This window comes from Candoia aspera, chromosome 2 (genome assembly GCF_035149785.1).
Source record: "Candoia aspera isolate rCanAsp1 chromosome 2, rCanAsp1.hap2, whole genome shotgun sequence".
NCBI lineage: Eukaryota > Metazoa > Chordata > Lepidosauria > Squamata > Boidae > Candoia > Candoia aspera.
Window position 1 is genome coordinate 125,055,012 of NC_086154.1, and position 25,116 is coordinate 125,080,127.

Sequence of the window (25,116 nt, forward strand, 5' to 3'; positions counted from 1 at the left end):
CCGCAACGCTAAGCCACAGAGAAATTTAAAGTCATGTATGTACCTGGTGATTCCCTTCCTCTTTCCCACTGTATTCCTACAAACAGTTCCTGTCAAAGCATTATTCTCCATAATGGTCATAATGGCATAATCCAGCTTCCCAATTTGGTGCTTGATAGGCTTCCACCCTTCATTCAGTTTTCTCACTTTTTCAGTATTCTGTGGTTTCAGGGTCAAAGAAGATGTTCCCACATGTTGCTTCACAATCTGCCAGTGATGAGTCGATGCAGGAAACAAACATGTAGGTGTTTAAAAATAATTGGCAACCTCATTAGAAGCTGATGCAGCATCATTAATCACCAAGTTCAGTGAATGGGGGCTGCAGGGGACAAAACATGCTTATGGGTTTCATTTTCCAATCCATGCCTGCACTCCTCTGTTCTTTCCTTTCCTTCTTCCTGGCACCATTATCGTGGCTCTGACCTCTCATACCAGTTATCCAAATTTCTGTATCTTCCAGCTTTTTAAGAAGAATGTTTGTCATACCAGCTCCTTTTGTATAATTAATGTCAGTAAATTCTCTGATAGTCATGATATCAGGGACGTTTTCATTAGTCTCCATCAGTTCTTGTAAAACACGTCATTTGGGCTGATATCGGGAGTAATATCTTGATGACTTCATCTCTGCCTCAGTTCATTGTGTGTGTAGCAACTTGAGTGATGATTCCTCTTAGATGCTCCTGGGGTACAGCATCAAACTCAGACATCAGCTCCACAATTTTAACAAGTTTCCCTTGTTCGTCACCTACAGCTGATCTGAAAGGCCATGCAGTGCTGCTTTGGGTTTGGAATAGCCTGCTTTCCCACAATGGCAATGAGACTTTTCAGAACATTTTGCCAGGAAACAGGCTGTGATGCAGGCTGATAATCTATAGTGGTCTTTACCCTTAGACTCATCCCAAACTCTTTCTGTCTGTGGAGTGCTATCTAGTGATTTGCTGCCTTCTCATGGCCTGCCAGATTTCTAGCCATATTTTTCTAGTCCTTTGTTCCTGTAGAATCCTACATGGCTGTAATCTTAGTCTGGAAGTTTTCATGAAAACAGTATATACTGTGTTTGGGAGGGCTGGATGTGTAAATATTGCCTCCCCACTTCATCACCACTGGACTTTTTGTGCTAGTAATGTGTTGGATGGGAATATCTATTTTCATTGTCTCTGAGGAACAGGCACTACAAGGAAGTCCCCAGGCTACTGCTCAAGTCAGTCCACAACAGCAGGTCATACAGATTTTAGGAACTAAGCACAACTGTTTTATTTGTCTCCACCAAATTATTCTCTGATCTATGTTTTAGTTCATGATGTGCATGGTTACATTCATTTGAGATGGAGATACAGATGCTGCAGCAACTGTTAGATCACCTGCATTCTAACTAATTGGAAGATAAGGCATCTCCTCACCAGTCCTCACATCCTCACTGGGGCAAGAAGCCTCACTGTGAACATTTGTGTCTGTGTATCACAGAAGGACTCTTGTTTAGATTGCAAAGTCAGCCTCCCATTCCTTTCCCTCTCTCTGTCTGTTTATCTTTCTCCTGTCAGGCACCAAGGCATTATTTTACTGCTCTCCAATCCAGATTCTAGCTTTGTAACTGAGTCTGCACCATGTAGGATTCAAACATTCTCCATAGCTACTTAATTAATCTTCATCTTCTCCCATTCTCATTTTACTTTTCTTTTACTAGTATCTCTTGTATCTCTATGTTCTGTCCCTTGATTGACCCTTACTTTTGGCATGCAGGGGACCTGTTGCACTGAGGCCCCCAAATACAACCTTCTTGCTGTTTAGTAAACCTGAACTCTCCTACTCCAGCTAAACTTGTTCTATCACTGTTTTATTGCGCTGCTATACTCATCCGTGCATACCATAAAGTGTTGGGGCTATTCTAGCATGGCACCACCTTTTAAAAGATGGCTAAGGGGTTCCAAGCTGGCTTGAGACCACCTTGTGTTTTCCAGATGTACCTGTGAGATACACAATCATGGAAGAGCTCACATATAACTATGCAGAGAGAAAGAGAGAGAAAGAGAGAGAAAGAATATAGATACATATGAGACAGACAATACTGGCTGGGAGGGTAAATATGTCTTCTCTCTTCTCAGTAGCATACATTCTGCTTCCTACCCCTAACTTAACTATCCCATCAAACCCCAAACAAAACTAAAACTAAAAATAACTTCTGTGTATGCAACTTGCTTCATGTCTCTGCTTAAAAGAATTTAAGAAAAAGAAGGGGAAAAAAAAGTGGGGGGGAATTGCCCATCTATCCACCCCAGGCTAGACTCCTGCCTATGTGTCAGGCACAAAACAGCAATGTTCTTTATGTTGTTGTTGTTGTTTTAATTTGGAAATAAAAGAAACTGAGTGGGCTGACCCTAGTGTTCCCTTACCCCACTTCTGCCACTATGCAGCAATGTAACTGGGCCAGTAGTGGGCAAGACTGGAGGTCTCAGCCTCCTCTCTCAGAAACCCCATGGCAAGAAACCCCATGCTAGTTCTGTCCCCTGCCCTCGGTGTAGCAGCCATCTCTCTTCCAGGGGATGCCTTTATCTGGGGTCTTCTCCCTAAACTTAGTATGTGAGAGAAATTGATCTCCCACAACCTGTGCACCTTATCAGCAAGTAAGAGGGTGGTGGTGGTGGAATGATTAAAAAAGTGTTAGCCTCCTATAGCTCCACCTTCTGCTCCTGTCACTTTAAGGTATATAGATAGGAAAATCAGCCCCTCCTCCTTTGTGGGGAGATAGACCAATCTCACATGGAATAAATAGAATCAAACTTTCTTTTTAAAATAAAAAGGGAAAGAGAATAGAAAATAGGGCTGCTCACGTCCCAGGCAGCATTTCAGAGGGACCTCCAAAAGCAACACAAATGGGAAAAAAAATACATAAGGCTCTGAGCAGTTCTCAAAATCATGCTGATCCACTCCTACTAGGTCCTTTAGTTTGATGTAAAGAACTGCCAATTTGTATGGAACACACAAGGACTGAGTTTATATACAGACAATCTTCAGAGACAATAAATCAGATGTAACCACGCAGCAAAAAGAAATTCACTTAGCATAGTTCTTAGCTAACAGTGTTTTCCTATTTCTCTAGAGAACAGATCATCCTTGGAAGAGATTTTACACTTCTACCAATTATTTCCTGGGAAATCTTTCTTCCAGAAAATTCCAATTTTAATCAGCGGTTGGAAGAGAAGCACCTCATCTTATTAGTCTCCTTTCTGTGGAAGAATTGCCTACAGTTTCCCAAAGACCAGAAGATTTTCCACCTGGAGAGGGAAGGGTTGTAGGGGAACTCTCTTCTGGCTACATGGCCAAGTAGGTATCCCTCCTCAAGAAAATCCTGCTTGAGACAGAGAAATGTATATTCCCTATCTGGGAAGCAACTGTCAGTCTTGTAGCATGACAGCAGCCATGATCTCAATTTCTTGTTAGTATGCTAGTTTCCTCACTTTGAGAGGAATACATTCCAATATTTCTGTATCTGGTGCAGCATACATGTAGAGTGGTGTGGATTTCCACTCAGAAGGGCAGGAGCAAGGAACCAGGCCCACTTGTGCAATTACTTGCACCTCGTTGGATGACCTCTTCTTTAGGAAGGGGACAAAGGTTATACTTTTCTACTGTGCTTTAGAGATTAAATGTTTTTGCTGGCTTTTCAGTTCTTAGTATCTTTGCTATTATTGTTATTATACTACTTTGATTTTAATGGCTGTTTTTCTTCTTGTTGAGATTATAAACCCCCATAAGTTGTGGATTTGGTGAGGTATTCTGTAAAATAAATAAGTGAACGAAAGCACACCACAGAATTATACAACTGGAATGTGCACTATATTATTACTAATATTCAGAAGCATTTGGTGGTGTATGTTCTCTCATCCCTGGACTGGAACCATCAGATTATTTTCATGTCATAGTCAACAATTTTACACCACCTTCTGCTGTTCTGGCTGGCACCAACCTATCAGCCCTTAAAAAATACCAGTTGATTCCCAATATATGCCTTTCCCCAACTATCACTGAGTAATAGTATATGAAAAATATCTGGAAGCAGCCTTTCCCTGATCCTGGCCATTCTTAACAGGGAGTATGGGGTACCAGGATTCCAATCTAAACCACTCTTTCCTCTGCTGCACCCACCTCTCTCTTACATTAGGGATGCGCAACTTGAGGCCCCAGGCCAATTTACAGCCCCACAACTCCTGGAGGCAGACCCAGAGTCCTTCCAATAGTTCCTACCAAACTTAATTTTTAATGTGACAGAAGATAGAAATTATCAAGTACTTAACTGGTATTCAAACAATTCTGAATGTGCAATTGTTTTTTTATGCTGACCCAACCCAGTTTTGAGAATGGTGTATGCAGGCTCTCAGTCCAAAAAAGGTTGCTGACTCCTGTCATCTCCTGCTCTGGAGATTGATGAGGAAAAGCTTTTGTGTGACCTCACAGTCTCTTCATTAAGTCTAGCAAAATTGTTGTCTACAGTAGGGAGTCAAGAATAATAACCACAGAACAGAGTTCCTGTACTGATGAGTGAAGTGCCCCAGTGGAAGATGAGCTAGTGCTACAGCAGCAATTTTGGCTCTCGAGCTGAGGGCTTTGGGTTTCAAAAGCGGGTTACTAAGTTTTAGGGCCTGTCAACATTGTGTCAGTCCAGGAATTCCCTCCTGCTTCAGGTAAATTTTGTACTGTATCCCATATCTGGAATCTAGACTTCCAGCTCAAGCAACCACAGTCTATTACCATTAATAAACATTTCATCTGCATGTGATGCTCATCTATCAAAATGCCCAAGCTGGGGTTAGCTTGATTCTAACATGTTCACCTGGTGACTTTAGTTTGCACTGCCATAGCAGTCTGTATCCTTTGCAATGAAATAAAATCTAACCAGTGCTAATAAGTTCCTTATATAGTTCCTGGAAGGGAGACATTAAGGAGGAAAGTTTGTAGACAAAAATCTACAGAGTATGAGGATTTCCCATAACATTGCATCTATAAAACCATTTTATCCCCCTCATTTCCTTTACCACAATCTGTTATAAAATCATTCTACCTTTGTAGGCTATGCTTTTATGACTGAACAGATTTGTTTAATCTGCGTGTTAGTTCTTCTTCTATGTAAACCTCACATATGTCAGTAGTAAGCAATATATGATTCAGTCCCCTCATAGACATCCTATGCCAGACATCTATAAACATGTATACACCTGCAGAGAGAGAGAGAGGGAGGGAGAGAGAGTTGTTCCTCCTTATTAACATTTAGTGCCATATGACAACCAGGTCTCTATGTGTAAGAGTAAGCCATTGGCTGAATGGGATGTGTCAATCCAATCATTATGGTTTAGTTAATAAATCATAGTTCAACAAACATTGGCTTAACACAAGGTATGAACCTGATCTCTCTCTCTTTCTCTCTGATACTCATTCAAACATATGTACACTGTACTTCTGTAAGCTGAAGCTATTTCTAAAACTCTTAAACCAATGACTACAATTCCTGGCCAGCAATACCAATGGCTGTGTTAATTAGGGATTAAGGGACTGCTATTTATGCATTTATTAATGACCTTTATAAGCCTCAATCTCAAAACTCACGGAGGTGTACAGGAGCAATGGTGACATAGCCAGTGCAACCTCAATTAAATATAATAAAACCAAAGCATACCTAGTATCAACAAGTGTAAAACAGAGAAATGCGAAAGCCTTCCAGATAGCAGTTTTCACAAACTCCCAGAAGGCTGTGAGAATGTGGCCCTTGCTTTGGGGACATACTAATCTGGAGGAAGTGAGCTGCTACAAAGAACGTCTGTTTTCAGTCCCCCCGCCACCTTGCATCTTGATTTATGGGAACTTTCCATAGGCGTTCTCTGTTCCTTCAGAGTGGACAGGCAGAATCCGACTAGGACAGGCAGTCGAGCCATATCGGGCTTTAAAGGCAATAGCCAGCATTTGGAATTGCACTCGAAAACTCACCAGTAGCCAGTGCCGCTCCTGCAGGAGAGCTCGCCGAGGCTGCTAAGAGATCCAGCAGGATAGGAATGTCTGTGCTCATTCCGCTGAGGTCTCATCCAAGGTCATGCATGAGGGCAGCTAATGCGGTTTCAGTTCCATGCTCAGGCCTGGAACCTGGCTGCCACAGGTCCAGCTACCTGTTTCTTCCAGGGCCCTTTGTCACTGTTGTCTTCCACTTCCTTCCCGGCAAAGGGGAGGTTAGATATAGGGTGGTAGTTGTCCAGTCACTGTGGAGCCAGGGCAGGCCTCTTGAGGAAAGAGCAGGCCAGTGCCCTTTTTAAGGCTGCTGACATCTCCCTCTCCTGTAAAAAAATGCTGACTTTTGCTGGATCCACCTCTTGGTCCCCTCCCTGGCTGCTTCAACCAACTAGGAGGGTTGGGGGCGAAGTCCACGACGATGGAACTAAGATCACAAAGGGCCCTGCCCACTTCCTCAAAACCCATAGGCTTTAGACGATCAACCCCTTTGGAGAGCATTTGGTTGGGAAGGTGATGCTGGTAAATGTATACATTACACAGAAAAAAACATAAGGAGCGGTAGGTGGTAACCTGGCCAGCCTTTTCTTTTGCTGATATGTTTTCTGTGCCTTTAACTAAAGTATGGGAGATTAAAAATCAAGAGGGGGCAACATTTAAAATCAACAGAGGTTTGCTACCTGAAAAATTTTACCTCACTTAGCACAAGCCAACACTTTAAAAAGAAGTTGCTGCACCATTCAGACGTCAGTTGGTCTTCATCCAACTACCTGAAGGACGCTGTTTCACTCTGCTGTCTGGTATTCCTAATAGCTGAATCCTTGTATAAGAACATCCCAGTTTGATTAGGCCAAAGACTCCTATAAACCCAACATCCTGTTCAAGTAGCCAGCTAGATGCCCTGGGAGGCCCATAATTGGGACAGGAGGGAAATAGCTTTCTCTTCAGGTGGCAGCTCTTTCCAGTAATGGAGGTTTCAGATCAAGGAAGCTAAATTTGTGCCATTACAGAATTTGGCAGGGAATTCAGTCATTTTAACTGTGTGAAAAAGTGTTTTCTTGCACCTTTCTGTCAGGAGCCTACTACGCATTTAATAGGGCAATCCAAGTATAGGAGAGTATATGGGAAAGGGAGAACAAAAATATCATAACTGGAGTTCCTGATATTTTAAAATAAATTTTAAAAATCAGTGTGTATATAATACACTGTTGTAATCAGACTTTGGTTTAACAAAGCAAAACACTTAGCAAAGAAGCTGCACTTTGCACAGCTAAGTTCCTACCCATCCATCTTATAACCTCAGTAGCTTATACCCTGGCCCACTCTGAATATTGGTTGTACATGGTAGATTTCGGTGCTGCCACTGATTCTCAGGAAGGAGGGAGCACATTCCAAGGAGATAAGAGGATTCAGTCCGGAAAGCGTTGGTAGGAAAGTGAAGAAGTTCAGGGTGGCCCTGCCCTAGAGTCTCCCTGGTTATTTCCCCTTAGGTTAGTTAGGGTAGCTTTAGTCTGGCAAGATTCTGTCTGTACGGTGAGAGCAAATAAAGAACTGGAGTTTGGAATACACTGACTGGTCGTTGTTCTTGGGCTGGCCCTGACATGTATGGCCCCTTAGGAAGAAGTACCTAGGGGAGGATGGGGAAAACTAATCTAATTAGCATGAGAAGGAAAGGCCATTTGTCTAATTTTTGCCTTAAAATAGGATCTCATGATAGGCCAAAGGCAATAAAGAGCTGTATTAGAGAAAGGGAAGCCACATACCAAATAGCAGAAAATGATTCAAGCAAGCAAATCATTGCAGAGAGATAACCCCTATTTGAACCCCATAAAATAACATCTGGCTACCTGCATCTGACAATTCCTAATAGGATGAAACTGGTAACATGGTGCCTCCTGGTGGTCAATGTAACTGAAAATACCACACAGGATATATATTGTGTAAAAATAGATAAATTTACCCACCTCCAAAAGGGGTGTATGGAACTCATGTAAAACCCTATACATGGGACAATACACAATGTAACATCTGTATTTCTCTGCTCTGAGAGCTTAAGGAAGATAGGCTTTTTATACCATTCTGATCCTATATATTCCTTCTTGCAACACTGCTGACCACCAGGATCTGGATAGCTCCTAAAACTAACTAAAGCATCCTATATCTAGAGTGCCATGGCCCATGGGTTCAATTCCCAGTAGACGGTTTGAACCCTACAGAGTACCATCTGGCTACCTACCTCTGATGATGCCTGATAACAAAGACAATGGTAATGTAGTGCCTCCTGGTGGCCAACATGAACTATTTGGCAAAGAAGATCTGTTTGAATACTTAGGTGGGCATTTCTCTGACGCTCAAAAAATATATACAAGGTTTCTATACTTCAAGTCATCATTACATGACAATGTTGTCTTGTTTTATTTCAGGTTCATAAATGCAAACCTATCATCTATTAATGCAGTATCTTTTAGCTTAACATGTGAACGGCTCATAACCAATTGAAGTTTTATCTAATCCAATGAAGTTCAAATCTGCGATTGCAGGTAAATTTCCCTAATCTTACAGCAGTGATAAAGTGAAAGTCATACTTTGTGAACTAGCTCTTGACCTCTTTTTGACTGGATGAAAGCCAATGTATAAGCCTCATGTGCCAGGTCAGTCCCCACTCCTAGACTTTATTGCAACATTTATTGACAGGTTCCATACATTGCTTTGAGAGCCAGTTTAGTGTAATGGATAAAGGCACCAAAGCAGGAGATCATGAATTCTAGTCCCACTTAGGCACAAAGCCAGCTGGGTGACCTTTCTCAGCCCTAGGAAGAAGACAAAACACTTCCAAAAATCTTGCCAAGAAAACTGCAGGGGCTAGCCCGGGCAGTTGTCAGGAGTCAACATTGACAACAACAACATTGCTTTAAGCTGTGATTTGCTGATAAGACACAGCTGATTGTACTTACACACTGCTCAGAGCTATTGACTATGATTTGCAACCAACACTGGTTGGTACATATAGCCCATGAAACCAAAGGCAATTTAATTACATTATGGCTTACATAGCTATTTGCTTTGATCCACAATCCAACTATACTTGTGGGCAATGAGTCATGTCTACTAATAGCCCTCAATGCAACTGTCCATTTATGTCACCAAATGCATCTAGTCAATTTGATGGATTTAGATGAGCTTCGCACTTTCATTTAGTTTGTGTCTGAGATTTATCCCACTCTTTGGTACTAAGTATCCAAAGCAGCTTATAAAAAGAGAAAATATTTTGCAGGTATTGACTAGGATTAAAACCAAAGGAGTCCAGTAAACTGAAATGGGTGGTGGTGGTGGTTAAAAAGCAGCCCAGCCTGAGAAGCCAGTGACAGAAGCTTAAAAGCCAACAACAGCGAATTAAAAGCAGCATGAAACTCTAAAAGCTGACCTGTGGCTGAGCAATGTGAACACACATTAACACTACGCATCAATACATAGTACCAATGAGTGCTAGAGGCAAAAACACTGGTGGCTTATTTAAATGAGCCAGTTTAATAATACTGCTTTCATGTGTAGAAATCTTCTCTCCATTCTCTGCAATGGAATATTTCTAAATTTCCTTCCAGCAAGATTTCACTGACGGACTGAAACAATTTTTTACACAGTGCATATTCTCTCTGTGTGTCTGAATAGTGGCTTATCTATATTTGTTGTCTCTACGTGTCTCAAAGCTTTACATATAAAAAGAAAGAGAAAGGAAACCTTCAGCCTTATGCTCGATGATGAAGCCCACTCAGTTGATAGGGTTAGCCAAGACCAGGTATGAAGTATTGGAGACTTATCTGGGAAGCAGGGCTGGCCCTAATACCAGGCACCTGGCGTACATCTCAAAAGACCAGCCTCTGTTTGCACATGCTTGCATGAATGGATCCACTGACCTGAAGATGAAGATTATTAGCAGGAGAAGCTATTTCTACCTGGCTACATTGCTGGGTACATTACTGTATTTTTTATTTTATTTTTTATTTTTTTTGCTTGAGACTTTCTACACTTACCCCCCACCCCTACCCCTGGCACTCATTTAGTTGAATGTGTGGAGAAAGGGCCAGACTTCTTATTAAGCAATTCTATGTGATAAATGAGACATTCTTTTCTCAGTATGACCTTTTAGTGCATGTGCTTTTGCTGCTCAGGAATGTTAAGATGTGAAGGACCCAGTTGATGGAAATGCCAGGCTAAGGCTGGTGATGGCAGCAAGAGGGAGCGGTGTGCCAAAGTTTCAGATCATGAGTTTTTCCCAGCCCTACCTGGAGACTCCAGGCCACAGACTGACCTAAACTTTCAGACAGCAAAGCAAGTGATTGTTCTTCCTTGTGATCCTTCCAAATAGAAATCTGTTTAGATCCTTTAAATTAAAGGTGTCCGTGCCCCAAAGTGAATTTGAATTCACAAGTTAATTACAATTAATAAAGTAATAAGGAAAAAATAACTAAGGTCAGATAATACTATAATATCCATACACTGAAGGGCTGAAGACAAATACTGTTTGAAACTGCATTTCTCCTGCAGTACTCATTTGCCAAGGTTTACAGTGATCCTGATGGACTTTCTAATTCAGTGATAGGCAGCTCAGTGCCCTTTGGAGCAATAGATAACCTCCATAATTCCAGGCCACTGCCCATGCTGGCTGGGACTTATAAGATTTCTGGTCCAAAGCATTTGGAAGGCATGGGACTACTCCTGCCAAACTTGCTATGCTGATGCAGCTCCTTCCTTTTACCTATACAGTACTACAGATGGGAAAAGAGCAACCTAATTTACATTTAGACTACTTTGGAGTATAGAAATTACAAATCAACACACCCCTCCCCCAGTCTCATACTTGAATATTTTGAGGGGGTTTTATAACACCCACCAAGGCAGAGGTGCCACTTGAGTAAGGCGGGAGGAGATCATATTTGGCGTGCTTCCCAAATCCTTGGTCACTGGCTGATGCCTCGATTGAACTTTAGTGCAACTGAAGTGGAATCACTGCTGGCAGGTGAAACTGCGCTCCTGCCTCGGGACAGAGAATTGCAGACCCACGGCCTCCTTTCTTGTCGCTCCAGGCCGGGGCTCCGACTGCCCCTGTTGGGCCCCACCGCCTGGCTCTTCAATAAGCGACTCACCTGGTCGGGTCCCTCGCCTCCTTCAACTTGGTGCACAGCGGAGCCGGCGGAGAGCACGAGAAAGCTCGCTCGGGATTCCTGACCCCGCCAGGAGTCCCGAGGGCGCTAGGGCAGAAGGTGCAGCTCTTGGCCCGGGCGAACTCCTCCGAGCCGGCCGCCCCTCTGCTCTCCGACGACAAAAACAACACGCCTGCACGTGGCTCGGCTCCGGGTCGGAGCCATGCCGGGAACCCTCCCCCGCAGCTCGGGACGCGTTGGTATCTGGGGCTGGGAGGGGAGGGGAGGGGAGAGAGGGCGGCCGCAGGAGACCGCGCAGCGCAGCGCAAGGCAGGGGAGCTGCAGCGCCTGACAGCGCTGGGGAAAAGGCGGGCGGGCAGACAAGGGCTCGCTTGGCAGAGCGTGGCGCTCTCTCCTCTCCTTTGCTCTGCTCTGCGCTGCGGCGCGCGTGTCTTGCCGGGCGGGAGCGGGGAGGAGCACTTCAGGACTGTCAAAGCGACCAGGACCCGGAGAGAAAAGGAGAGAGCTAGAAACGGTCGAATCGATCGGGGTGTTAGACGGCACGGGCACTTAGAAACTGTCAAATGGCCCAGAGAGGAGAGAGAAAGGGAGGGACGCTGAGGCAAATTCTGCGCGGAGGGAAAGGGGCGCTTTCTGGCTCAGAAGTGGAGAAGCCCCGAGAGGCTCGGGAAGCGCCAGGTGGGCCAGCACCCGAGGTCGGGAGATGCTGAGGGGAGCAGCCGCGGCAGCGCGGACGCCTCTCCCTCTCCCTCGTCGTTTGCACGGCCATCCCTTCGCCCACTGCCCATCCTGGGTCCACCCCGAGTACCCAAGGCGCACGAGCCGCCCCTCCCCATTTATTGTTACGAACGCCTCCTCCCTTCGGGGCCGGGTGCTGAAAGCCACACCAATCTGCCTGCCACGGGAAGGTAACGCGCGGGAGAAGCTCAAGGAAAAAGGGGACTTTGTTTCTTTAAGGGGCTGTCAGATGCCTCCTCCACACGCTCCCTACCCATTTCGGCGCCCCCTCCCCTCCTCGCTTCAAATAGCTCTGCCAGCCTTTAAAAGGTTTGACACCCGAAGAGGCGAGCGCGGTCGGAATGCTTCGCGCTGACCCGAGAAGAGCGCGGAGAACTCCGCTCGCTTTCCCCTGCCGGTGACAGCCCTTTTGCCAAGAGCTCTTTTGTTGCCTCCGCAGCCAATCAAGGCTTTTTACGACACAGTTCAGTTGGGATATAAAAGGAGAGTCCTTCTTTCTTCCCCCCTCCTCTCCTTCCCCCAACCAGCAAGTCGCCCCCCCATCTCCAACCCCAAAGAACTTAGCGGCGGCGGCGGCACCACCCCCCAAGCACCCAGCAGCTGCAGCCCATCATCCCAAGGCCGAGCCAGAGCGATTGTGCTCTGCAGGAGAAAGGAGCGGGCTTGCTTGGCTGGGGAGCAAGCGAAGCGCCAGACATGCCGGTGCCCAAGTCGACCGTGTTCTGGGGCTTCCTGGTCCTGTCCTTGGAGTTCTGCGCGGGCGAGCCGGGCGAGAAGGCGCCCACGGAGGGCGTCCCCCTGGTGACAGAAGCAGAGGACCAGGGCTGCCCGGTGTGTCTGTGGCGCAAGCACAGCAAAGAGATGAGGCTGGAAAGCATCAAGTCGCAGATCCTCAGCAAGCTGAGGCTCAAAGAAGCGCCCAACATCACCCGCGAGGTGGTGAACCAGCTGCTGCCCAAAGCCCCGCCGCTGCAGCAGATCCTGGACTTGCACGACTTCCAGGGGGACTCCTTCCAGCACGACGACTACCTGGAGGAGGACGAGTACCACGCCACCACCGAGACTGTCATCAGCATGGCTCAAGAAAGTAAGCCGGGGCTTCTTTGTTACGCAGGCAGAAGCCGGGCTGCCTGCCGCGGCCAAGCGCAACTTTCGCGGCCCGGGCTGGGGGGAGGGAGGAGGAGAGCCAGCCCGCCGCTTCGCCTCTGCGAGTCTCCGGGCTTATTGTTTATTGCAGCTCGGCAGAAACCGCTCCCAGAGCAGCGGCAGCAGCAGTGCTGGCGTCGTCAGGGACCTCCAAATCAAAGGGAATGGGTGGGCTTCCTTTCTGCAGATGGCCGGGGTTTTGCCGGGCGGTGGGGGAGAGAGCTGACCAGGTGTGAAGAAGGCATCCGCGTCTCCTCCTTGGCCGGATTTCTTTGGGTATCCCTTAAGGACCGGTTTCACTGTCAGGTTAGTTTAATGCTTAACCCGCCCCGCCCCCTGTGCGCCGGCCAGAGAGCAAATGCCAGGAGGGGTCAGATCTGAATGGCTGAGTTGAATTAAAGGCATCTGTTCCTCAAAATGTTCATTCTGGCTTTCTGTGTTTGGGAAAAAAAGAAAAAGAAGAACCTTTCCCGAGCTGACTGCAAAAAACTAGTGCTTTCCCTTAAGTTGTGCAAAGTTCTTTGCCCATCAGATGCACTTGAACAGAAAAGCTTGGCTTTGTGCAGAAAGTGGTTCTGTCCGGCCTTCGCGTTTTGAATATATTGTGCAAACTCACCCCAGCTGAGAGCTCTGCCTTTGCAGAGCTTCTGTGGGTTTGGAGCTTGAAATGTGTGTGCGGAGTGGAGTGGAGCAGGGGTCATGCGTAGATTAGTGTTGTGTGAAAAGTACTTCTTGCCCAAACCAAATAAACCTAAGAAAGGTCATGGAGAGGTTCTGCCCCAGAGCACGGTTGCCAAAACTGTGTCATGATTCTGAAAGGCCTCTGCCAGTCAGGCTCGCTTGCAAGCCAAAAGGGGAAACAGCACTTCTTCCCGCTGGAGAGGGTGGCTCCTTCTTCTCCCCCTGCCAAGTTAAGGCATAATCCCTTTTGTGAGTTCCCTTTCGCCAGCTGCAAACACTCAGAAGTTTGCCCAGCCAGAGCTTTTGGAATATCCAGCTGCCTCCCCCCGTCAGGCTCCCTCCTTGTTCTCTTTCCAGGTCTGCCAAAATCCACGGCCCTTTGTACTTCTCCCGTTTATTATAACCTCACATTGAATGTCATTTTTTCTTTTGTGGAAAAAAAAGAACAGTTAAAAATAAATGATTCCTAGAGCTTTGAGAAAACAAGCAAGGATGACTTGGGGAGTGACAGTCTAGGCCAGCGTTTCTCAACCAGGGTTCCGTGGAGCCCTCGGGTTCCGTGAGAGGTCACTAGGGGTTCCCTGGGAGATCACAATTTATTTTAAAAATTATTTCAAATTCAGGCAACTTCCCATTAAAGAGGTAAGTTTCATTCTTTATTTTTAGTTTAAGAACACTGTTAATGTACATATACAGGCCTACACGTGAAACAAATACAATAATTTTGTAACTTCAGGCCTATATCTGAGCCTGAATGTGCAGGGGTTCCCTGAGGCCTGAAAAACATTTCAAGGGTTCCTCCAGGGTCAGAAGGTTGAGAGAGGCTGGTCTAGGCCTAGGTACTATGCAATATTTCTTGCCACCCTGCCTTTTGCCAGTTTGCTTGTAAATGCACTGAATGTGAAAGTCCTTATGCAATACTTACCCTATAGGCACCCTGAAGTTTTTAAGGCATATTGCAGGAGTTGTAGTGTTTGGAACTGGCATTGACAGATACCTGTTATGCTTCAGGCTTCTGCTTATCTAATACTGCTGCTGATGCTGATGCTACTGTTGCTTCTTTGAAAGTTCTGCCCTCTGTAAAGCCTAAAAGGCAACTTAAGAAATGGCAGGTAGTGGAAGTGGGAAGAATACAAAGTGTTCTGCTAATTTATGTGACAGTGATTATTTATTTAGTTGTCTGTCTATCTGTCAAATTTACGTAGCTGCCCATCTCATGGAAAGTTGATATGAGATTGTAGGAGTACTTTCCTTGCTGCCTGATGGACAAGATATTCAAAATATAATAATTATTACATTTGTGCATTTACACCCTCCTCCCCAGGATAAATACCAAAATGGCACCTCCCTCAAGACTTTAGCTTGCTTTGTGGGGACAGCAATCAAGTGTAGAGGCCCTTTACTTTTCTTCCAGCTCAATGCCAGCAGTCTCACATAGCCCTGCATGTTCAGCCACCACTGTGTATATGGAGATAAATATTTTGAATTATTGTATATATTTGGCTGGCTACTACAACTAGAGAACAGTGTGTGGTTTATTTGTATACAACCTACACACTGGTTGAGTTGCCAAACATAGTAAAGCGAGGCTGTCTGGTTCCTACAACACACTAAGCCAATACCTAACAAAACACATTCTAGTTTAATATGATGTATCAGTCAGTTCACTGTGATATAGCAAGAGCATTTTTTTAAAAACAAGTGGGATCGTGGACTCCCCAATGCAGTATCCTTCAGGAGGAAAAGTTGTACTGGGGCCTGAAATGAAGAGCAAATGCTGACTAATTACAGCTCTGCATTATGAATCTGCAGCTTGCTGCCCTTCCTTCCTTGCTTTGGCTTCAGTGAATAATCTCTGTGGTACATAATCCTTAAATTCAAACCTCAGACAAGAGTAATTGAAACTCTATTGTGCTAGCAAATCTCTCTTGGTTTAGGTTCACATGTATACATCCCCTGATGTCTGCAAATCTAGCAAACTTTTCTCCATTAATTAGGTGTCATACATTCACCTGCATTTATTGGTCACTTTTAAGAGTATACCCTTCAGCTGCAGGCTCTGTAGCTCCACGTTTTAAGGAAGCTTCCAATCAGTGGAGTGCAGATGCTACTACCAAGTCAGAACTGGTTTTCAAACAGGAAAGGATTCAGAATAATTTCTCATGTGAACATTTTTCTGTAGCTCCTCAATTAGTTTTGCAAAAATCAGAATAACTGGTATTTGGTTAAAGAATGCTGGATAGCAGCAGTATGCCTGAATGCGAGTGATGTATACCCATATTATAAAATTAAGTGGAGATGACAGCCATTTGTTCATCCTGCTGAAACCCCTCTGTTGGCCCAGACCAAACTGACTCTATGAGCCACATGTGTTAACCTTATTAGTGCTTCATGTTGCAAAGCAGCATCCTTGAAGGAGAGTGGTTACTACCATTTTGCCAACAATAATCAAATTAGTAAGATACTTTATAAGCTGTTTGGAGCCAATGTGTCTTGGACAGACAATCAGTTTTGGACATTACAGCAACCAAATCATAGGACGTCAAATTCACTGTCTGCCTATAGCATTGTCCTTTTAACTCTATAGATACAAAAATGTGCCTTCTCAAATGCTGCTGCTCTGTAACTCCCAGCAGCTGTGGCCAGAATATCTAATGGTTAGGGATCCTAGCAATTATAGCTCAGCAGCACTTGAAGGCTAGGAGCTTCCTACACTTCCTCCCTCCCTCTCTCTCTCTCTCTCTCTCTCTCCCTCCCTCCCTCCCTCCCTCCCTCCCTCCCTCCCTCCCTCCCTCTCTCTCTCTCTCTCTCTCTCTCTCTCTCTCTCTCTCTCTCTCTCTCTCTCTCTCTCTCTCTCGTGCCTTCCAGTCAGGGTTGACTCCAGGCAAGTGCCTGGGCTAGTCCCTGCCTTGGCAAGGTTTTTCAGAAGTGGTTTGCCCTAGCCTGCTTCCCAGGACTGAGAGGGAGAGACTGGCCCAGGGCCACCCAGCTGGCTTTATGCCCAAGGCAGGACTAGAACTCATGGTCCCCCGGTTTCTAGCTTGATGCCTTAACCACCGCACCAAACTGGCTCTTCCATTATCATTTACAGCAGGATTATAACTTAAATCCCAAGGTTTTCTAGGCTACCTGAGAATAAGGAACATTGGAGTGGTTCTGTGATTGCAGAGGAATGAGATGTATTTTCCATTGTATATATTCCAGAGCATTATCACTGATTAGTATACTGATTTCCAGAACAATAGATTTTTAAAGTATCATCTGATATATCACAGCAAAAATGACCTTGTAAATAAGTACACCTTAAGAATTCACTTAATTCTATAATAATTTCTTCTGTGTTAGAAAATAGGAAGAAATATGTTTTAAAAAGTGATAGGAATTAGAGAATGATTAGGATCAGAGGATGATCATCAGTCAGATATTCGGGCTAATATATTATTAATGAAATCACTATAGACAGGTATTTAGATCATTTGCAAAGATCAATCTATTGGTAAAGTCTGAGCAGGAATGGACAGGTGAAGGGTACTGTCAAACATAAGGGAATATCTGAAAAACACTTTTTCCATATTCATCTTCTCTGCCCCAATCCTCTAATGTTGCTGCACTGTGTCTTCCAGCATCTTTCACTATGGGCCATGGTGGCTGGGATTCCTGAGAGGTATTTTTCAGCAAAGTTTAGAGAGTTGTAGGTTCTTCATTAGTGATTTAGGGTCTTTTTCTGTTTGGAATTGAAGGATTGACCAAAGCATGTACAATAAATAAGAGCAGGCTAATAAAAATGGTTACATGACTGCACTTTATTGAAAGTATATTGAGCTGAAAATATGACTGAATCTTGCGGTTTCCTTCATAATTATTACTTCTGCCCATTTTGAGACTCCATCTAAATACGGCTGTGAGCTCTTTTAGCCCTATGTGTTTTTAATGGCTTTTTAAAATTCAGAACTGAACTACGATTTGGGTAGATACCATTGGAAAGACAGCTGTCTGATCATTACTATTGTAAATGAATATAAATTCTTATTTTCTGGAACAATCTGGCTGGACAGGAATGGAATCCGTATTAAGGAATGTAATTCCTATACTTATCAAAGAGAGAAAATGACTGGCTCTGCATACTTCCATGGAAAGAGCAAAGCAAGATAAGTGCCTCTTATGCTGTGCTTATTTGTTATTATAGGGTACGGCTGGGGCCTACAAGACCCCACATTATTATAGAGATACAATGGGCTTGGGAGAAAAAGATGGTTCCTGCCTCCTCGTGTTTTATTTATTCCTTTAAAATAGTTTTGCGCCACTTACTTTAAAAAAAAAACCTCAATGCAGTTTACAATAAGTCTTTCCTGTGGAGTAGAATTACCTGTTAAAATTCAGGCTTAATGAAAAAGGGGGATTGATAATTTGGGGTGAAGAATTTGTTTGCAATGTTGTCTATCCTGAAAAAAAAATCTAATCCAATCCTTAGCTGATTGGTTGTTTTATTCTTTAACTGCCAAATCTCTTATTCTTAGTTGAAAAAAAAAATCACTCTAACCTAATCATAGCTTTAAATATTATCACTTACTGGGACATTCTAAAAATAATTTGTACAAAGTAAATTATAGCAAGTATTATGTTTATTATTTTCCTTTGTTGTTGATTCGTTTAGTCGCTTCCGACTCTTCGTGACTTCATGGGCCAGCCCACGCCAGAGCTTCCTGTCGGTCGTCAACACCCCCAGCTCCCCCAGGGATGAGTCCGTCACCTCTACAATATCATCCATCCACCTTGCCCTTGGTCAGCCCCTCTTCCTTTTGCCTTCCACTCTCCCCAGCATCATCATCTTCTCCAGGGTGTCCTGTCTTCTCATTATGTGGCCAAAGTATTTCAGTTTTGCCTTTAATATCATTCCCTCAAGTGAGCAGTCTGGCTTTATTTCCTGGAGTATGGACTGGTTTGATCTTCTTGCAGTCCAAGGCACTCTCAGAATTTTCCTCCAACAATTATTTTCCTTTACATGCAAATATTAGTTCTTGTATGACTTGTTTGACTTGCCACTTCAGGACCATTACTGCTAACTCTGCTTTTCCAAGACTATGTTATATTAAATCACTCTTTATGAGTTTCCTTCTAAGAAAAGAATGCTTCTTTGCATCTAATCTAATCTAATCTAATCTATCCAGCCTATCAGTCCACTTTTTTTGAACACCAGTTACTTAAAAGGAGCAACAAATCCCATCTTTATTCTCCAAGGAGCAGTAGATAATTGCTATAAAAATTATTTGCTAGATTTTTATTAAAAACAGAATGTGTTTCTGCTCATATCACATTCCCCAAATATTAGTACAGTCAATGAAATATTTGACACTTAAACCACATTTAACCTTATGTAAGATAATTAGATTTCCAATGGTCTTTAGTGATCATGAAGTTGTATCTTAAAGTTGTTTTGCTGTTCACTGGTTCCAACAACAACAAAAATCATGCCATGAGGCTGGAAATTAAAGCTATTTGGCTACATCATTGAGGAAATTAGAAGCCATGTGCTGAAAATTTTTGGAACCTTTTTTTATTTCTCAGTGCTCCCCATGTACATCACCACATCATACCCTCCTATGTATGTCAAATACTGTACTTTTATAGGCATACTTCATGCCAGTGTACCTATCAGATTCTTTCTAATGCCCAGCAAATTTCTTTCTTAAGCTTTCAAGACATGCTTCTCTTGCAGTGGGGTAAACACTGCCCTGGAAATGGGCCCAAAACAGCCTCCAGCACAGGAGGCATAGGAGGCACAGTGGCGCCCTGCATTGCATGAGCTTTGCAATGGACACATTGTGTGCTGAGGCAAATGCTCAGGGCTGGAGGACCGGTTAGCCTCATCAAATCAGATGCCACTCACAGTCTTCCGTTATCACTCACTTGTTAACTGGGGCTCAAAGTAACTGAGTTTGTTTTTCAGTACTACTAAATAGAATAAATGCCTCAGTTACCCAACTCTAGAAAGACAACATCTTCTCCTGCTTCATCGCAATGGCTCTTTCATGGCAAGAAATGCAGGGCCCAGAAGTCCTAACAGATCTCTCTTCCAGAGTGAAACGTGAATCTTCTTTCTTCTTGGTTTCCTGTTGCAATCTTCAGCTGCTACAGAAGAAGCCGGACCTAGTAAACAAAAGCTCTAACTGGAGGGAGAGTGGTAAAAGCAGGGTGAAGTAAGCTGCTAGCTGAAAGATCTATTTATTTCATTGGGCCCTCAGTTTGGAGTCCTCTGAAACCTCCAGTTTCTCCCAAAATGTTACTAATCCTGAAAGCACATAGTGCCTGTTTAGTACAACTATAATGTTTGTACTAATTATACATGGTGGGAAAGACCTAATGCTGATCAAATACATTTAAAATGGTGGATCAGTAATCCACATTGGACTTGGCTGCTATGTCAAACTTCCTCCAGAATACTGCTGAGGAAGTCAAGGAAATCAAAGAACTGAAAGCCATTAAGTCCTCAGGAGGGGTGATTCACACTGAACTGCTGGACTTGAAATCAAGTCAGCACTTGGCATGGCTAAAAAAAAAAAACTAGCTCTGAAGAAGGAGAAAAAATGACCATCACAGTAAAGCAGCTCCAGAAGACTCACAAACAAAATGTATGGTAGTTTAGAAATAAGATATTTAAACTTGTGAAATAATGTACATGGAATCATTTGGTTTGATGAGAATTGACCTCTGTTCTGGTCATATAGACAGTAGCCATGAGAAGGGAGTTTAAAGTTAATGGATCCAGGAATCTGAGCCTTGAGATAAAAGATGAGCAAAGGTCATGCTCCCATTGCACTGACACGTCATTTTGAAAAAGATGAATATCTACACTTAAGGAATAAAAATATTTGATGCTTGTGACAGAATAGAATTTGAACAATAGCATTTTGCAGATTTTACAGTGCCTCTGGTTCTGCCCCAATACGCCTACATTACAAGACTGGAGAGAAAGAAAATGTATGCTAGGAATGCTTACAGCATCATGTGAATCGCACACATTTCATAACCATAAGCTTGGCACTCTACGTTGTGTCCTTTGGAAGAACCTGTGATTCCAAATGCTCAGTTCAGTAAGCCAATAGGCTGCCACGTAAGGAGAGACAGCGTATGGCCTGGAGTGTGTGAAGGCCAAGCGGAAGGAAGGGGTGTTGGATGAGAAGGTGTGGGGGGCTTAAGTGTGAGGAATCGCAATAGGGAAAAGGACTTCCCTCCTGGCCAATTCTACAGCTCATTGAGAAATTTCTTTCTCTAGCATTAATAGATTTGGATGGCTTTGAAATTTTACTGCCCATAAAATCGGTGACACGCTGAGACTTTTTTCTGTGTTAAACGTTTGCTGCTCCTCCCTGCAACCATCTCTCTCCTCTTAACAACTTGCTTCTCCCCCCAACACCAAAAAAATAAAGTCAGCATGCAAACACTGACAAGAATAATCCAATCTGATTTTAATTAGCCATGTGGAAAAATTCCCCTTGCCCCAGGCTCACAGATTGGCTGGAGCTTATCCACTGAACCTTTAGGTTTCATCTCCTGGAATCCTGAACATTCTTCTTCATCCCCCTTTCTCTTGATGACAATTATGATTTTTGCTGCTGACATTCTTTCATGAAGCAATTGTGTGTGCCAGTGTTTTTATGGTTCCTGAACAGAAGGAAGAGAAGGTTTTATAGGCAATGGGGCCATAAACCTTTCTGGGTCCCTTCTCAGTCCTTCTGTCCTGTCCCCCCCCCCCCTTTAATCTAAAGCATACATTTCCCCCACCAATAGACAAGAAACTGGGAAAGGATAATTGGGTTCTAAACCATTTATTGGCTACCCATGACCCCTGCTGACCTTTCGTTTGGGCACTGGAGGTGGAGAAGGGAAGTTAATGAAGTACCTTGGAAGGAGATTTTTTTGAGGGTGTGTGTGTGTGACAGTGTGAAATCCACCAAATGCTACTCCCCGCCCAGCATTCTGACTGCAAGGAGTAGATTTAAACCAACAGTAAATACAAAGTTGTTTGCAGGCGTTATTGCTTTCTGGATATGGGATAATTTCAAGGTTGATATTTTGCTCAAAAGTATTCTGAGGTCAGGAATCAGAGACTGAAATATCTCAGGAAAACCCAGGCTACCCATGTTGGTTATATTAATAGACGGAAGCTGGAACTGTGAAGTATTGGCAAAACTGTGACTTCAATTTTTAACAAGCAACGAAATAATGAAATCTTTCAAAAACAGAGAGGAATAAAATGTCATACTGATACTTTAGAAGTATATAAAACATATCCCTACTAATGATAAGTCATTTATGTCCAGACAGTATTTACAATATATTTTTGCAACTGTAATTTGAGGCTAATTGTATTCATTGTGAAAATACATAGTAAATTCCACCAGAAAATGATGATGCATCTTCTAGGGTTTTCATAGAGTACCTGCTTATATTTAACTGAAATGCAATGTGTCATAAACAATCACTTCTATGGAAATAATAATTATGCTCAGGTTATGTGATATCGTAATATATCTCTTTGTGAATACATTTAGGGAGTGGCTATTCTCTAACTGTAACTACAACTCTTTTGGGGGAGATGGGTGGTAATTAAATTTGAATATAAATAAATAATAAAACTTGGCATTTCAACATGAGGCAGTGCATGTATTCTCCAGTGCAATATCAATAGTAGCACTTTGCTAGTAGTTAAAATTATTATTGTTGTTGTTTGTAAACAATGCTAAGTGTGATCAAATAAGCCAGGGCAAATTTTTCATACCAGGAGACAATAATCACCACCATCATGCCACAAAACGTACAACAGCTATGTCTGGTAGTCTAGCAACATCTCGTGTGTGTGTGTGTGTGCGCGTGCGCGCGCATGCGTATTGGACCAAACATTTTCAGCTTAATACAGCAAAGTGTACCTCCATGAGGCAAGATAATGTATAAAATTATATCACCAAAGTTCAGTGGCATATGAACTTCTGTGGGAACAATCTGGGGACTACAAAATACAGGCTGTGGGTTTATGAGATTTGCAGGCCACAAGTTATCCATCCCTGCAATGAATACCAGAAGAACCAACATTAATCACTAATGCCAGTGGAAGCTCAGTAGTGTTATATCTATTCCACAGTAACTATATCTACTGCAGCAGATAGCAATAAGTATGAGTTGTTTAAGCCAGCTCATTAAAGCAGCCACATTATTTTAGGTTTGTGGAAGAGCCAAAATAAAAATGCAGCTGCTTTAAAGAAGTGCTTCATGTGCATTCCTGGGCATTCCAAAGCACCCCTTCTAAATCATTTCCAAAGCATGCACAACCATAGTATCAGTGTCACCTAATAAAATAGTCTAAGTTGCTCAGCTGGTTGGGGGCCATTCTTGTATATGCTAGTCAAATTGCAGGGCTAGTATTACTCAGTTAAGGAATTATCAGGGTTATGTATCTATAAATGACTTTAAGTACTGGTTCACACCACCCACTTAACTCAGTCAGCCATTAACTTGGTCATAGTTCCTTACATAATCATGTCAGTTGAGCTGTGCTGTCATTTAGGATACTGTCCCCACCCACTTTTTGAAGGCCTGCCTAATATCCTATGAATCCTTAAATCAGGAAAGCAGAGGCACATTACTATGTCAGTGACCACTGACCGGGCAGGCAGCAATGAGTGTGAGTTTGCTGCAGCTGGTTAATATTATGGGGAATCATTATTTTTATTTAAATGAACATCTGTATACTGCCACACTTCAGAGACTCCACACCAGTTCCAAAAATCAATTTAATATGTAGGATTTATCAGATATTAAATTAATAAGAACAGATATTTCACTTGATCTTAGTTAAAAGATCAAGAAGTATCATGCGTTGACGGGCCTTGACAGTAAGTTCTGTAATGGAACACTTTGTGTTCTCAACCCTTCTAAAGTACCATACCTTTCCTTTAAGGACTAATGAGTTGGAACTTAGACACTGCCCAGAGGCTGACTGAGTTTTTGACATACACAGCTGAGAGGTTAATTTGGCTCACATTTACTCCAGTACAGTTTTGGGTAGAACTATCCTTCTTCTGCCCCAGTACTGACTAGTAGAAGTGCACAGCACACTGGAGGGGCCAGATAAATTATCATGTTATGTTAGTTACATCCCAACAAATAAAGATTCTATGGCTTAGTCTGCATGATACACTTACCCATAGTCAATTCAGGTTTACTCAATCTAATTTTCTGAAGTTGCACAAGAAATGAACTATTTCTGTAATAAATTACTGTACATGTTGATTTCCCAGGTAACAGAATTGGGACATTCTGATTGTTTTCAATTGAAAGCAGGCATCAAGAGGAGTAGAAGCCATCTTGTGATCTCTTAGGAATTTCAGAACATAGGTATTAAGCCAATAAGAAGAACAAAAAATATTAAATATGAGTGCCTATGAACTGGGCTTCCCACACAGCCCCAAAATGCAGATTAATAGTACACAAACAATTGAAAAATGCCACTGAAATATTATGACAACATTTTGAATTCAGATTTTTTAGGAGTGCGTGAGAGAGAGATAGAAAGAGAAAAGATTACCACTGAACCCTTAATCAAAGGGACAAGTAAATAATTGACTATCAGTCTATCTGCCAAAAATGTTTAAATTCCATAAAGGTGGAATAATGAAAAATGATTGGATCCAAATTCCACTATGTATACGCATACGCATACGTATACGTATACGTATACGTATACGTATACATATACATATACATATACATATACATATACGAGACTGACACACTGCTGTACCAGTGAGGACAAAGTGGTCCCAGTGGTGGTAAGAGCACTCAGGGCTGTGACCCCCAAGCTGGGAGAGTGGCTCCCACAGATCCCAGGAACAACATCAGAGCTCTCTGTCCAGAAGACTGAAATGCTGGGAACAGCCAAGATACTGCGCAGAACCCTCAAACTCCCAGGCCTCTGGTAGAGGACCTGAGGTTGAGGAAGACACATACCACCCAGTGGGGTGAGAAGGGAATTTATATATAGCAAAGAAGCAGGATTGTTTCTCAGAAATGTGGATGAATGCTAGGATTGATAGAACTACATATGGGGAAAGTAGGATGTATGGACCGGAAACTCTTTGCAAAGATAGTTATATCTTCAAGTTTAGTATATGAATACCTCAGTATTCTCCAGTATGGTATGTTTTCCAGATATACTGGGATGAAAAGTTCTAAAATATTATGGATGGACAATTATTGAAGGCAAAATTTAGCACATCAGAAAGGCAGCAGGTTGGGGATCAGCTGATTTAACTCATTAGAGAAGCAAGAGGTAAGGCAATAGCTTCTTCCATTCAGATCCAGG

The 25,116-nt window shown here is 43.2% G+C and overlaps 1 protein-coding gene and 1 pseudogene across 1 annotated transcript in view; one reads left to right on the forward strand and one right to left on the reverse strand.

Annotated features, from left to right (window-relative positions):
* The first annotated feature begins 12,584 nt into the window (after positions 1 to 12,584).
* The window catches only part of GDF11 (growth differentiation factor 11), a 28,492-nt gene continuing 15,960 nt past the window's right edge, over positions 12,585 to 25,116 (forward strand). Inside the window, exon 1 of the mRNA XM_063293527.1 lies at positions 12,585 to 13,017. Coding sequence (XP_063149597.1) covers positions 12,627 to 13,017 — 391 coding nt within the window. The 5' untranslated portion in view covers positions 12,585 to 12,626. The remainder of the gene's footprint in view (positions 13,018 to 25,116) is intronic.
* On the reverse strand, positions 23,516 to 23,626 carry LOC134492627 (U2 spliceosomal RNA; annotated as a pseudogene).